Source organism: Agelaius phoeniceus, chromosome 5 (genome assembly GCF_051311805.1).
Source record: "Agelaius phoeniceus isolate bAgePho1 chromosome 5, bAgePho1.hap1, whole genome shotgun sequence".
NCBI lineage: Eukaryota > Metazoa > Chordata > Aves > Passeriformes > Icteridae > Agelaius > Agelaius phoeniceus.
Genome location: NC_135269.1, coordinates 41,466,675 through 41,483,345, shown reverse-complemented (window position 1 = coordinate 41,483,345; position 16,671 = coordinate 41,466,675). Strand labels below are relative to the sequence as shown.

Sequence of the window (16,671 nt, the reverse complement as noted above, 5' to 3'; positions counted from 1 at the left end):
TAACTACTCATTCTTGTTTTCAGCTGTGGAAGTATCCATGATGATGTGGGAATATGTGTGAAGTGAGTGGGAGAAATGAATTGCTTTCTCTGAAAGCTAGGATGGTGTATGGTAACAAACTAGGTGCTTATAATTGCATGGGAATATAAAGTTGTCACTCATACAGTAAAGAATACCACCTGTAATAGGTGTGCTAAGCATAAACTGGATAGTTGCCTACATGGTTTCAGAAGACCTGCTTTGAACACCATAATACTGGTAACATAATTGTGACTCAAAATATTTTGTCTGCTGTTTGTGAAAAATGTTACATTAAAAACTCAAGTACAGAATTACAGTATTTAAATGAAAATAATCTTTTTCTTATAGATGGTGATTCTCAGTCTCTCAAGGAACATCTCATTGATGAGCTGGACTACATCCTTTTGCCAACTGAAGGCTGGAATAGGCTAGTGAGCTGGTACACACTGATGGAAGGTCAAGAGCCAATTGCACGCAAGGTACTCTTTAACTGCCTGCTGGGATTAGTATGATTCAGAGGTACTCCTGCAAATACACAGGAGTTGCACAGGAATTTGTTAGCAGATTTTTAAGTCCTGGCCTATGATAATCATATAAAAAACTCCTGCTTTAGTTGCTTATTGATACCTAATTTTTATTCAAACTTTTGAGGCTTAAATGTGTAATATTGAGGCTGGGGGATGCAGAGGACATAATACTTTCTTTTTCTGGAAGTAAGTTGTCTTAATAAATAGGTCAAGAAAATTTTGCTTTAGAAGCTTGTATGGCTATTAATGCAAATGATTTTGTAATTAGGCAAATAACTCTAAAACTGTATTGACTATGTTAGTGAAAAGTCTAGCTCTAATAATGTTAACATTGGTGGAGTAGTTGCTGATAAACACTCTGCTCAGCTGCTTGCTAAGGGAGTTATTTCTTTAAGCAAAAGGCTTACCTCAAGACAAGTAGTAGGCCATGGTATGGTGGATAGTGTGGCCTTCCATCAATGTGAGATACTGAAAAATTAACGTCTTTAAATTTTTTTTGTTTGCTCCAATCTGATAATCCCCTTATTATTAAAAGTGAGAGGGCATTTCACCAGTTTGCTGATCATACAATCTTTGTGTTATTCCTTAAAATTTTCGAATTAGTGATTTCAGTTGCATTCTCACTGGACTGAATTACTTAGTTTTTAAAATATATTTTGGTATATTTATTCTTTTTGTATTGGCTACTGGGGTGCATTTTTTGAGTTACAGAGAACTTTATTTTAATTCTCTTTAAATTGCTAAAAGAATATTAGGCTTAGAATTTAGTTTTATGATTTCTGGTGCAATACAACTTTTGTTTCCTTCTTATGACATAAGTATGGTCTAACTGCATGCATGCTGGCTGCTTACTTAAAGTCCACCCTTGAAATAAATGGTAGATATAGCTGTAAAAGAGGTTCTGGGTCTTCAAAATTAATTTGGCCAGTAACAGAAGTTTGTTAAAGGTTTTTATATTTTCTTTAATATGATAAAGTAGTTGTTTGGTTTTTGGTTGTGTTTTAAAGAGACATCCCTGAAATGTCTGTAATTTTGTCTAGTTCTGTTAGAGCTGAAATCCATTAGAATAACTCTCCTTCTTTAAAAATATATCTGTTATTAACTTGTTATCTGTTATCAATCTTCTGAGGATGTGTTTCAGTAAACTGCATACTCTTCCATCATCATGGTAAAGTAAAAAGTCTAATTTTTTCATTTTGGGAGGAAAATGGAATGAGAGAGCAGTGAAATTAAGAGTAACTTCCATTCCACTTCAAAGTAGCTAACTGGAAAAATACATGGAGTATAATGAGTGGCCAGGTACACTGGCATAGCTTTGTTATTTTCTGCCAGTATGAACTGCAGTTATTCTCTGTGAAGCATATTCCAGTTCAGCATTTTTGTTTCTGATGCTTTTGTCATTCATTGTTATTTTTCCTGTCTGCCTTTATGAGGTGCCTTTTTTTTTTTTTTTCATAAACATGGTATTATACTTTATTTCATGATGTGTTACATCAGCTATTTTTACAATGTGGATCCAAATTTGAAATTGATAAAATTTTGTACTTAGTCTACATCAAATAATGGTAAGACTTCTTGTAATAGGTTATACCTACCACTAGAATGTTGGTTTTTATTCTTCCAAGTGTGTTAGTCACCCTGCATAGTTTTGTTTACTGCCACTATTTTGTTGTGACTCTAGTAGCTGCAAACTATTAAGCTGCTCAAATTAAAATGCATTTTTGCTTAAATGCCATGATTGACAGTCATTAAAGCTATAGTAAGAAATGGAATAATTCACTAATTTCTTCATTCTTTTCCTATGGCACATACATGTAAGTTATATTTGTACAGCAGATAGCAGATCTCTCCTAGCAGTTAGCTGGTGGCTTTATTTTAACCGTATTTGTCAGATGTATCACATATCAGGCTGATGGTTATTTTTGGAGCAGTCTACATGACTATGCAGTTACACTTTGGAAGATCAAAAGGAAAAACATTTAAGAGGTGACCCTGAATATTTTTTTCTACATTTTACTTTTATTAAAAAACAAATCCTGTATATTTAACTATTCCATAATCTGTGTTTAAAAAATGAACATAGAATTAACAACTGTAATGAGTAGTTAAAATTCCAAGTGAATCTATTCATTATCAGAATGTAAGTGAAAGATTTGTAGGTTTTGTTTAAAAATGTGATATCCAGATTTTATTAGTGTGTATTATATTTTTGGTAAGTACTCTTTAACTGTGAAAACTAGTTCTTGATGTTCTGAGGAAAGGATATACAATGAATGTATTTGGAAATAAAAGTACCTTTTGGGTGTTTTTACCTTTTGATCATGTATCTTTGGATTAAGGTTGCATATCTGTGATTTCTGCTTTCTACACTTTGAAAGTCACTATGTTATACACAGGTAAGACAGTCATCATCGTGGAAAAATGTGCTTTCTAGTTTACTATATTTCTAAAAACCCATAGGAGAATTTTAGTTCTCATTTTTTGCATTTATTAAGTGTTTTCTATTACATGAACTTCAGTTTCTTGAACAGTTCTCAAAAATATCTTGTGTGTGTATATGAAAACATATTCAGACTGATATGTGATCCCATTCTGTTTTTCAGGTCGTTGAACAGGGTATGTTTGTAAAGCACTGCAAAGTAGAGGTATATCTAACAGAATTAAAACTGTGTGAAAATGGAAATATGAACAACGTTGTCACACGGAGATTTAGTAAAGCTGATACAATAGGTATGCCCAATTGTTTTCTAAAAATATGTGGTTGGTACTTGCATGTGGTAGCAAGTTCTGAATAAATGTCTAGATAAAATGATAGATAGCTATTTTGACCATTAAAAACAATGGGAGTAGTTTTGTTTGGGTCAAAGTTAAAAGTTAACAAATTGGAATATTGAGGGGGTTTAATACAACTGTAACAATAAAATTGCATGTTTTATTATCTAACCATCTGTATTAACTTTAGAGGTTTGAGCTTTTAAGAAAGTGAATAGTGTGATGTTGTTTATTGGATTTCATAGTACTTTTTCTTGGCTTTTGATGTGTAAGAAGTGTATTTTTTATGTGTTTCATTAACCAACACATTCTAATCATATATATGAAGAGAAGGATATATTACAAAACACAAGAAAGAATGTAATTAATAAATTAATGCCTAGAGGTGACCTACAAAGGCAGTATTCTTCATGTTGTGAAGTGGCAGGCCAGGCACAATCTTTTACAGTAATTGAATTGTCTATTAAACCTTTAAGTTACCTTTATTTGTATTTATTTTGACTGCTCATTGAGCATTCTGTCATTGTTTGAAACAGTATTTTAATAAGACTTTGAAAATAACAATCAGAACATTTTCAAAGATATTGCTTCTCATTTTTTGGTGTATTTGTGCATGTGTATCTGAGATAAGAGTCTTTCAGTTGTCTGTATTTGTGCAGTTTTGTACTTCATGCAGAATTGTACTTTATGCCCTTGGCATGTACGTCCAGCCATCACTTTGTTTACATTTGTTGACAGCAGTGTATGTTTTTTAGCTTTTGCTTCTCTTCACATGACTTATACTTACCAACCTTTAATTCTTTGCAGATTACTTGCTTTAGAAGTAGTTATTTTACTTTGTTAAATTTCAGTGTTTTAAGTTAGAAAACTAATCGCCTCTTGTACTAGAATAAAAACTTTAAAACTTTGAAAATTCTTCTCAAAACAAGGTTTGTTGTTAATTTGGCTTTTTGAGATCTGTTTTGACTTGGGAAGTTATACTTCATTATCTTCTGAGGAAACCAGAAACTTGAAAAAGGCAATTTAACATTGACCTTCCCGTAGGACCAAATGCAAACTATTTTGCAGCTATACTGAATTTAATTGTATCACTGAAATTATAGGTAATGGATGAATTTTCTTTCTCTAATCAGAAGCAGGGCATTTTGGAATGACAGTTACTTGAAGTGACTTCATTTTTTCTTAGCAAAGAGAGAATTAAAATTATGAATAAATCGTTAAAGGTAGTGAGAAGCAGTCAGAATTCACTGGTAATCCCTTTCCAGATACTGGCCTTGTTTGCTTTCCTGAAATGTGCATGATATGCTCCTGGAAGCCTTTAAAAACATGCCCTTCCTGAAGCTGAAGCTTCTTGTGCAGAGTACAAAGCAGAGCCATTCTAGCAAGGCATCCAGAAGAGTTTGTACCTTAGAAGAAGAGCTAGAAAAATATAACCCACTTTAAGAGTGAAATAGTACTGATCCCTCTTATCCATTACTAAGATTGTGATTTTTTTTCCCCCCTGTTTATTACCTTGAGTATATTTAAGGTAGTTCTGGAATTCATCAAATACACAGTAGAAGTGCTTATTATATCAATAAATAATATGCAAGAGGGATCTTTCAGAATCTTGATTATTTTTTGCTCTTCCTTGTATATTCCAGTAAGAGATGCATTTCTATTATGGTTGCAGAAGGCTTGTAGTACAAAACAGTCAGTAACAGCCCCAAGGAACTAAGTAGACCCTGGGTAATACGGTCTTCAAGAAATTTTAATTTTTCTGTCCACCATCATTGATTATATTATTTACTGCACTCAAAAAATAAGTACAAGACCTTTCTTAATTCAAAAAATCAGAGAAATATCCTGAGTATAATACTCACGTATCAGTCTTCAGATACTTGTTATTCCTGGAATATCTTTGCTTTTTCACTCAAATAGAAGCTAAGCTAAGCTGTGTCAATAAATTAGTACAAAGTCAGTTCAGACTGACATCTTAACATGAGCTTAACATCTGAGAGTTTCCTGTAGCCAGCATTTGAGATTGCACTAGCTTTAGGAGCCAGGATGTATTTGTATTAGGATGCCCTGAACTTTTTCAGCATCTCATCAAGACTGTTCCAGCTGTATGATATTTTACAGTATAGGCTATTATCTGTATGGGAGCTGTAACTTTTAACTCTCAAATTGAACTTTTTCAAATTGTGGGTATACAGCTGATGGAGTGAGAGGCATCTTTAAATGGCAGTTCTTCCTGTCCCTTTTAGACATCATGCTAGTACTGATCATGTCATACATTGGATGTATATAACTAAAACTCCCCAGGGAAGTGTTGGAGTCACCATCCCTGGAAGTGTTTTAGAACTGACTGCATGTGACACTTAGTGCTGTGATTTAGTTGATATGCTGGTGTTTGGTGAAAGGTTGGACTCTCATCTTGAATGTCATTTCCAACTTGAATGAGTCTATGATTCTACTAGGGGAGAACCCCATACACAATGTGATTCAGACAATATCTGCTAAGTTTTCTTTTATGCTGGAACAGGCTCTTCCACTTTACTTCTTAAGCCAGCACTCCAGTAATAGTTGGGGGGATGGGAAGAAGAATTATAAAGTGAGCATTGGTTATATGTTCATGGAAGTACATAAAAGAATCTTATTTTCACAGTCTCAAAATTGGCATAGTAGTCAAGTGGAACATGCTCTTCCCAGACTCTTGGACATAATGTGTAGTCATCCAATGGGATTCATTCTTCCTGTGTTGTAATAGTTCTCTTAGCAAAGCTAGAACTTAATAAATGTTATCTTAGTGCTTGTGAAGAAAACAATCTGCAATGCTCAGATAATTAATTGCCATGGTATTAATAGAATGAAAAATTATATTTTGTAAATTATTCTTTTAGTGAAAGCCACTGAAAAATCTAGATTTTCTACTTTTTTTGCAAGACTGTTGCTGACTAGTTTTATACTTATATTCAGATATAATTATTTTAATTCATTGAGAATTGGTTGAGAATTGATTCAGACAGTAGATGATTTTGTTTTGAAACCCAACAAATCAAATAAGTCTGTTGCTTTGTTGATATCACCTGCCTTGCCTATATATCATCTCTCTTACAAAAACAGATGATCCAGTCTAACGCTTTCTTTCAGACTGAAATGTGTGATAAGTAGTATAGAAACAAACTGTATTCAGTTGCCTACAATATCGACAAATATTATATTGGCCCACTGTCATACATTTCACAAGCCAATGTCTGGACATTTGCAAAGGACTTTTAAGTTTTGGGTCTCAGTTTTGCTTTTCCTGTTTAACCTAGTGGAAGAGAAAAAAATCTTGAGTAAAAGGGAGCAAGAGAAGCTGACACACTAGTGTTTTCTCCTTAGACTTTGGAGGAATGTCTTTCAAAGAGCTTACAGGGCCCATTTTTATAATTGTGATTTCAGTGATCATCAGGGATAAAGTGTATGTTTTTTGGCTCCTGTTTTGTGTTCTGTGTTAGTTGTTATGATAGCTTCCATGGGCCTTTGGAAATCCACCAATTAAAAAAGCAGCTAAGTGGGATTGCTATACTACAGCACTGTACATAGTAGTTTAAAAACCCAACTCTTTAGTAAACTCTACTTTTGTGTAAGAAGAATAGTGTTAATTAAAAACTTCACTTAAATTTCCGTTGTAGATAAGCTATGCTACCTTAAAATTATGTAACACTGGTTATATTTCTGTTAGGTAGAGTAGGAGCTGGTAGACCTTTCTTCTTTGAATCTTTCAGGGATATAAAATCTTTCACCTTCCTTGTACAATAAATTTATGTGCTTCAGTTTTACAGAGCAGTCATTTTTTTTCTGTGGTCATGTGAATTAAACTTCGCACATATATGCTGTTGTTAGCGCTAATTGCACTCAGATATGGGTAGAAGCATAAAACCCAAAAAAGGTTGATTTAGGGAACAGAATTACTTCCTGCACTTGGTTTTGCTATCAGTCTCACTTCTGATAATTTGCTACCTCCCCACACTCTTCTATTATCATGCTCAGAAATTAGTAGATGGCTCCTGTCATCTGTTACTTATCAGCTTCCCTTTAATTGGTCTGCCCTGCTAAGGGATTCAGTCATCTGACTGTTTCCATTTTAAAGGCAAGCTAGCTAGCAACTTCCTGCTTGTCCTACAAAATGATGTCGTTGCATGGCAATTTATACCATTTCATTCATATTTTGAATATGAGGAGATGAATTCTGATGCTTTATTTGACTGTATACTGTTTGTGTATTGAAATGTTAAATTTGTTTTCTTTCCTTCACAAAACAGACACAATTGAAAAGGAGATAAGAAAAATCTTCAATATTCCAGGTGAAAAAGAGACCAGATTGTGGAACAAGTACATGAGTAATACTTTTGAACCTTTGAATAAACCAGACAGTACCATACAGGATGCTGGTTTATACCAGGGACAGGTACAGTGAAATATTATTTCTTTTCTTGAATACATTTATCTCTTTGCTCATAAAAATGTAGCTGTACTCAATGATTTTTGCTTTTTTAAATGAAAATCACTTTCCAATAGATTATGTTAGGGATAGAAGATTTTGTGAACCAATTTGTTGAAATTAAAGTAGTCTTTGTGCGTATTTTCAGGATTAAAGATTGAAAAGCGAGATGAAAGAGAGGATTTAACTCTTCTGATGAATTAAAAATTTTAATATATGTCTAAATTTTAAATGTTACGTTTACCAAATATCATGAAATTGCTGACATGAATTTGGTAAAATCTGAGGTAAGTAATTATTCCTAGAATCTCTGATATGTTCCTATAATGAAACCCAAAACCTGAAGAACTTTTTAGGTATTCTAAAAGAATAATGTCTTCTCAGATTGCACTGTCTAGATTTCACAAACAAAATAGCAAAAAAAAAGTGAAAATATTTTGCTAAGAACAACAGAGACAGAAATTTGTAAACCTGCTTTAACATGAGACATCACTTCAAAATCATCCTTTGCAGAGGAATTCCTCACAAGATAACTTTTTTACCTTTCCAGATGAATGCAAAGAACAAGCATTGAATGTTAAATTACAAAATAGAAATGTAAACAGGTTGTGCAATTTCATTGATAGAATAATTTTTCAGATTATTACACTGATTCTTTAGTCTTCAAATAGAGTTGAATGTTTTTTCAACAGCTGTGATTCATTCAGTCACGCTACAAATGCAGATGGATGCAATTTGATGGCAGTAACTTTAGGCGAGGTTATATTAAAGCCTTTCCTTTTGCTTTGAAATATTTGACTATTACCTACTTACCTGCAGTATTTAGGCTTTCAGGTTTTTGAATGGTATTGGAAGGTAGGTAATCAGTGCGCCAAAATTGCTGCTTGAACTATTGTGTCCTGTAGCTTCATGCTGCATGCACTTGAACGCTCACACCAGTAATTTTAACAATGCAGCAGTCCTACTGGAAGAGATCACATCTCCCATAAAAGATTCACATAAAAGATGTAACTTGCAAATTATCTCTATCCCAGTGAAACATTAACTATGAAGCAATCATAGTCTAATAAAGCCATGACAAGATCTCTAGGTGACATCTGTACTTTGAGCAAAATTAATACTGTTTTTAAAACAGAGTTTAACCATCGTTTCTGAAAATGCTAAATGTCGTGGTAGGCCATATGTTTTCAGTCAGTTCCACTTGCTGACACACACGGTTATTTTTCTTGCTGAGTTTCCTAATCTAATAATAGTTACTCTGACTATTACAGTCTGTCTAACCTAATAGTTATAATAGTGTACACAATTGAGTAAAGTAATGCTTTGAATTTATCAGTTGATTTCTGAAGCAGATCTCTAGGGATTCTATTGAACTCTTCAGTCTAAATCTACTTTCTATTTAGTAAGCTCTGAGTAAGTCAAGGAAGTATGGCAAAATCAGTCTTTCAGCATCAATGACCAAGGATAGCAGACTAGTCTGTTCCTGATAGAAAGCTGGTCATGATAGAAGGCTTGTTTTCAATCTCATGCTCAAGTGTGTTCAGACTGAAAATGTGATTATACCTTCCAAGTGGCTTATGCACAAGGTTTTGAGCATTAGTACTTAACTGAATTTATGTCACAGTGTAGATGAATACAGGCACAGCAATTAGTGTCCTGAAACATCAGTGTACAGTTGTGCAGAATTAGTTGCATTGGAAGTGGGGAGTTGGATTCAGTTTAGGCATTGGAGTCTAGTTGCCATTTCAAAGGATCCAGCTATCTCAGCTGTCAATCCAGAAAAAGGCATGAGCTGTTTGTAGGTCCTGTGTCATATCTGCCAGCGTAGGGGAGCTATCTCAAATACCCAAAGGAATTTCAAATGACACCTGATGCCTCAGTGTTTGGGACTGAGTGTTCTGTCCTGCTTTCCGTACCAATAACAAATAGAATGAAATTAATTTCATTAGCCAACTGTCCTGTTGAAAAAATAATATTAGATAAATGCTTTGGTAAAATGTACAGGAGTAACCATACAGATATGGTTTTAAGGCTATTGAGGCAGAAAATAGTTTTGTTTGGGTGTTTTGGGTTTTTTTCTTATCCATCTGTGTGAGGCAAAATTCCTTCAGGAATTATCCCTTCCTTAACAGGGCTGTTGTATAGACATGTGGTTTCTGTAGATTCACAGGTGCTGCTTAAACATTGCAGGTCATTTTCTGACCCCTTAGAGAGATAAGTGGCTTGCCATCCATGGATTGTAGAGGAACAGAACTGTTAAGTGACTTGCCCAAATTAAGATGATAGGTGAAAAAAGTAGAGAGGAAGGACCAGTGCAACGGATGGAATACAGAGTGTAATGGCATATTCTTGAATGTCAGTGAATAGTAACTTAAATATCAGTCTTTTCTTGATCACATGTCAGCAAATCCATTAAAAAGATGGAACAGAAAGCAATCTACTGATATTTTTATTTCCGTTTTCTTACTACACTTTTTGTGGTAGGTCCTGGTGATAGAACAGAAGAATGAGGATGGAACATGGCCAAGAGGTCCTTCAACTCCTAAGTAAGTTATGAATTCCAGTCACATGATTAGTTTGCATATTATTTTGCTTTATGAAAAAAAGTTTGTAAAAGTCGCATTTTATTTTGAAAATTAGCCTTCAGATATTTAATTGAAAGTATACCTGAATACATTTGCTGTGTCATGCATTGTAGAACATAGCATAATAATTAATTCCTGCATATACACTGCTTAACTTTGTTAATTTCAACCAATACATTATCCTGCTGAAAAATGGAAAAAAAATTCCATAGTAGAGAACTGTAAAACTCAGCATAGTTTATTTAGATTTCTGTTTCAAAGCACAGTGTATCTGTTAGGTCAACGCAGATTTTATCAGTATTTTTCTTACACGTAAATATTTTCATGGACAGCTTGTTCATTTTGTGTCCAGAGCATATTTACCCACCAAGTTTATTTGAATTGCAGCCTACGTTACCATCATGTGGGTTTTATTCTTTGTTGGGCTGTCATCAGTTAATGCAGAATGATGTTGGTTTTATTTTCTATTTTTCCTACTGCTGTTATGAACAGCACTTTGATAATGGCAAGTGAATAGAAAGACTTGTGTGGTTTTATTCATTTAACTATTTTTAATGTTATTTCCAGTATCTAAATAATTTTCTCTTGATTTTTAAGAACAGTTGGAACCATTTAATTAATACGATGTCAGGCTTACAAATAGTTAACTGTGTTTCTTGGCTTTCTTGGCTGGTTCTGGATCATATCTTTCATTAAAAAGTTTAAGTTCTTTTAAGTTCTCTTTATTCCTTTTGAGATTATGTATCCATGTAGTTAAAAGTCACTGCTCTAAAGCATTTTTATAGTATCATTGCTTATCATTTGAAGGACACTTTCTTTATCTTTGGTGTTTTATCTCAAGCAGTTATATTTGGAACACTATTTTCTATTGAGCTGTTTAATGAAGTCTGAGTTCAATTTAAGATTAGTATTAACAGTATAATCTTGCTTATCAAGATGTTGTAACACAAGGCTTTAAAGAATGTGAAGCAATAGAAAGAATGGGATGCTAAAAACTTGAAATTTCCTCTCTGACCTCAAAAAACATCCAGTAGAAATTTAAATTCTTAGTCAAATTTTAGATGCATCTTTGAAAGGTTAAAAGAACTTACATAACTCAATGTCATGGATTATTTTGGAAGTTTTGGTTGGAAGATACTCTGGTGATGGTATCTGCTTTTCTTCTGCCAAACTTCTTTTTCATTTTATGGAAAGCATTCAGGAGCAGTATATAAATTAAAGAATATCTCCTGAAAAATGTTTGATCTGGGGACAAGTGAAATGCTAATTCAGAATGCTGGTGTCAGAGAAGGCTGTTAGTAAACCAGCAAATGAGGATGAATAGTATTACTGTGAGGTTGGTACGGTTTTAAGATCTGGCAGCTATCAGGAAGTTGGGAATTTGATATTCAAATACACTGTAATAATGGAAAGTTTGCAAAATTTTGTGAATTCAAATAGCAGCTATCAACACTCTGGGGCAGGTAATAGGACAGGTTTTTACATCTGAGCAACCTAATAAATGTTTAAAGGGATAGAAATATTAAACCCACTTTGCAGTTTTTCTGTGTGAGGTCCATTAGAAGTATTAGTTTGTCAAGACAGCATATATCCACATACCTTCCTACAGCCCTGTCATTGGTCACACACTGGCTCAGTGCTGAAATTACCTCTTTGTAGTGCTTCTTTTTGAAGAGTACAAATTGTAAACAAATTCTGATGTCAAGGTATAAAAGGCCATATTTAGAAATGTCAAAATATAGGATACTGGAAAGCATGAACGATGATAATGCTTAAAAAGTTAGGATCATTTCAGAACATGAGCTAAGCTTTTTTACAGATTCACAGAATAGTGGAGATTAGAAGGCATCTCTGCAGATTCTCTGGTCCAACCCACTTGCTCAAAGACAGGTCACCTAGAGCAGGTTGCTTGGGATTTTATCCTTATAGGTTCTGAGCATGTCCAAGGATGGAGGCTCTACTGCCTTCCTGGAAAACCTGTTCCACTGTTTGGTAACTCTTATTTTGAAAGTCCTTATATTTCCAAGGAATTGCCAGTGCTTCAGTTTATACCTATTGTCTCTTCTCGTTCCAGTGAACATAACTCAGAAGGGTCTTCCTCCATCTTCTTCATTCACTCACACTGGTTATTTATACATGTTGATAAAATTGCTATGGAACCTTCTCTTTTCCAGGCTGAACAGTCCCAGCTTTCAGCCTTTCCATAGAGGTCAGATGCTTGATCACCTTTGTGGTGTCTCACTGGACTTGGTCCAGGATATCTCTGTCTCTCTGGTGTTGGGGAGCCCAGCACTCGAGGTGTCTGTAGCCAGTTCTGAGTGGAGGAGAAGGATCACCTCCCTTGAGCTGCTGACAGTGCTTTTCCCAGTGTAGCACAGTGGGCCAAGGTGGTTGGCCCAAGGACACACTGCTGGCTCATGTGCAGCTTTTTGTGCAGGAGGACCCCAGGTGGTTCCCTGCCAAGCTGCTTTCCATTTGTCACCTGCCCACACACCCACTTGTTCCTGGTGTATTGGTTCCTGGCATTGTTCCTCCCCAGGTGCAGGCCTTTGCATTTCCCTTGACTGGACTTGAGGAGGTTCCTGTTTGCTCGTTTTTCCAGCCTTTTGAGGTCTGTCAGAATGACAGCAGAATCTTTATTGTGATGATTGAAAATGAGAAACAGTAAGATGGAAAGATGTTCTGCACGTTTTCCCTGCCTCTTTCTCTCAGAAGCCTAACAGCAATTTTTCTATTGCTTCTTTTGGCAAATTTTCTATATTCCTCCTACTACAAATGATGATTGCTGTCAGTTTTTCATGAGAAGTATGTTAAATGTGTGAGCATCTTTTCTTATGCAAGAAAAGAACATACTTTGAAAGTGGCCAGGTTGGGACCTCAGTTCAGTACAGGAAGGAACACTTTTGAAAATGATAATTCTGTTTTTCTTGAGAGTATAATGAATTCGTACAAGAAAAAAAGATTAATTATCATCATAATTGTCTCTTCTTCTGAAATTAGAAAAGAGTGATTTTGAGATCCTTTTCATGTAGGAGCAGAGACCATGCCATACAACTTAAGTTCTGCATTGTGTTCAAGCTTGCCGGTGTTTGCATTTGTTTTATGTGTACTGTTCTTCTAAATTCTGAATTTACTTAATTTTGGAAGTAATTGCAATATCCACTGTAAAAACCCTGCATGATTTAATGATATTTGCTATCGTGCCATATTTTAATGCTGCTTAAAATATTTGTGAGTCTTGGGTTTTTTAGTGTGAAAGTATCTGAATGTAGTGTACATTCTTCAAATGTTCACAGGGTTAGTCAAGTTTAGGAATAGCTGGATTTTTTGATTGAGAGGTTGTTTATATCAGCTACTGGGATGTTTTTGGCTCTGGGAGGTTGACTTCTATGAAACTTTCTGTTTATTCTGGAATGTCTTAAACATCACCTGCTCCCGAAAGAGGTATTACTTAGCAGTAATGATTATTTTTGGAGAAAATTTAGTTACACTAACATGTCTGTGAGTAGCTGTCCCTCAGTGTCATACCCATGACAAATTTATACAAGTATACAGATCCCAGTTGTTTTTGTAGCTTAGTTGCTGCTGATCCCAGTATTTAATGAAGATTTCAGATCTCTGTGCAGACATCTTTTTTTTAATCTGTGTCCTTATATGAGAAATTATTCCACATGCAGAAAAAACAGCTAATCCTGTTTGAATGGTTTATTATTGTCAAGATGCTGTTTTAAACTAAAAAATATCTATAAATTTTAAAAATCTAAAATTGTAGTTCAAGTTACTTGAAGAACTGTACTACAAAATCAAGTGACTTATGTTCAGGAGAAACTGTACATAATTTAAAACCTTTCAGCCAATCTGTGATTTTAAAATTTAAGATGAGAAGAAATGAGGAACTCAAGTTTTGACATTCCATGGGTTACCGACTGAATAGCCAGGACAGGGTTTCTCTTAGTTTTCTCTTAAGTTATTTATATACCTGTTTATATGCAAATATAACAGCAGGTTAGGGAAGCATACAAAAAAGCTATAAACTAGTAGGTTATTTCCTTCTAATTTTAAAAAAGTGTTGTTGCTGGGTTTTTCTGGAAAACTTAAAAACAAGTTTTAAATCTACTGATCCATCCTATTTTTTAAAAGTGCTTTCCATATAGTAAAAAACTAAGAATTTTTAATTACCTGTCAATCTATATCTCTGTGTGTGTTTTAAAAGTAATGGATTTCATTCTGATACTTGGTTCATTTAGATAGCACTGTGGTGCTAATCTAATAGCTGGCTACTTAGTATAATTTACTGATGGCCTGCTGTTAACCTTAAACAAGTCTCATATGTGAAAGGGAATATATTGTTGGTAGTTGGGGCATTTTTTGACATACAGAAATGTGAGTCTGCATGCATTCATAGCTTAACTCTTCTTCTCTTTGTTATAATGAACATTTTCTTACAGTTTTTTTCAGATTTTTTTCTGGTTCAAACTATAGGCCTTTTTATCTTGGAAAAGCATTAAAGGCCCTTTCTCAACTCTTTTCTTTTACTGTGTTGGACCCCATAATGTCTGTTAAGAGGAGGGTAAAAGAAGGATAAAAGATGTTTAGAAGTCCTTTTTAAAATAATGTAATGCCCATTTATCTAAGTTTTTTAGGGAAGTATATCCATGAATCTTCAAAGGAAGATTGTGTGTTTGGTTTTTTCCTTGAGCAGTTGTTATGCAGACAGATGTGCATTTCTACGGACTTTTCTGTAAGAAAGAATTGTGGTGTATAGAGCTAACTGGGGACTTACTGTGATGTCTTAAATTCTATGAGCAAGAGCTGTCAGCTTGTTTGTCAACCAAGAGTTGGACTGCCGTTTGCTGATAACTAGTAATTGAGATAACCATGTGTCTGAGCTCCTGAGGGTAAACACCAAACATTGGTGATGTTCAACAGACATTTTCAAGTTAGTTTAACGAACTTTAATACAAAGTAATAGAGGATTGAAGAACTCTTAATAAATGCATGTCCTTAACATTATTTTTTTGATTGATGAATGTTAAAATATCAACCTTTTTTACTGCAAATTCCCCAAAGTGTGATTAGCTGAATTAGTTAGGGTTTGTAAGAAGAGAATAGTCTAACTAAAGCTTGCTATAAAATTGTATGCTAGCCCAATCAGAGCTACAGCTCTAAGGAATAGAGCCCTTGGTAATGGAAGGACCTCTTGAGAGAGAGTATCACCTAGTTGCCCTACTCAAAGCATGGGAAGCTGTAGCAGATTGCTTAAGACCATATCCAGGCATATTCCGTGTTCAGATGGAATTTTATTTATTTTCTTTTATACTCATAGACTTTAGTCCTTTTGGTGGGCACCACTGAGAAGGTTCTTGCTTCATCTTCTTCGTTCCCTCCATTGGGTATTTATACAAGTGGTAAGATTGTTCTGGAACCTTCTCTTCTTCAGGCTGCATGGTCTCAGCTCTCTCAGCTTCTTTGCATAGCTCAAATGATGCACCTTTTTGGTATCTCATTATTCTTGCTCCAGAGTATCCCTGTCTTTGTGGTACTAGGGAGCCCAGAAGTGAACCCAGCACTCCAGGTATCTGTAGCCAGTTCTGAGTGGAGGAGAAGGATCACCTTCCTTGAGCTGCTGACAGTGCTTTTCCCAGTGTAGCACAGTGGGCCAAGGTGGTTGGCCCAAGGACACACTGCTGGCTCATGTGCAGCTTTTTGTGCAGGAGGACCCCAGGTGGTTCCCTGCCAAACTGCTTTGCATTTGTCACCTGCCCCTCCAGGGGTAGGATGGAATGTTTCTCAGTCCATCTCACTGTACACTTACACAACCCATGTTTGATCTACTTGTCTATGAGGGAGACACTGTCCAAAGACTTGAGGAAGTTGAGATAAACCACACCCATTGCTTCCCCCTCATCTGCCAAGGTAGCCTTCTATGAAGAGATTACTATCAGGCTGGTTAGGCAAGATATCTACTACTGCTTTCACTGAGACAATCTCTCTTCACATCCACCTTGGTCAGAAGCTCCTTGTTCATCCACTCAACCTTCTGCTGCCTTTGCTTAATTTTTTACTTCTCTGGATGGACCATTATTGAGCGTAGGGAACTTAATGATCTAAGGGTTCTTCTCCAGTGTAAATGATTCTGTGAATATCATCCAGCTCTCTTAGGGGCCCCTCTTCTGTCCAGGGCTGTATCCCATGACACTTGTCCAAGCTGATCTCTATAAAATCTAAAGTCTGCTCTGCAGTAATCCAGGGCTGGGTTCCTGTTTTCTGCCATGCTCTCCCTCAAGATCTCAAATTT

At 35.2% G+C, this 16,671-nt stretch overlaps 1 protein-coding gene across 4 annotated transcripts in view; it reads left to right on the top strand.

Moving 5' to 3' along the window:
• Window positions 1–16,671, top strand: part of USP15 (ubiquitin specific peptidase 15) — a 60,506-nt gene that overhangs the window by 13,708 nt on the left and 30,127 nt on the right. For all 4 annotated transcript variants that reach the window (XM_054631993.2, XM_054631992.2, XM_077178873.1 and 1 more), the window contains 4 exons: window positions 370–500; window positions 3,152–3,278; window positions 7,610–7,755; window positions 10,273–10,334. In XM_054631993.2, the coding sequence (XP_054487968.1) occupies window positions 370–500; window positions 3,152–3,278; window positions 7,610–7,755; window positions 10,273–10,334 (466 nt within the window). The remainder of the gene's footprint in view (window positions 1–369; window positions 501–3,151; window positions 3,279–7,609; window positions 7,756–10,272; window positions 10,335–16,671) is intronic.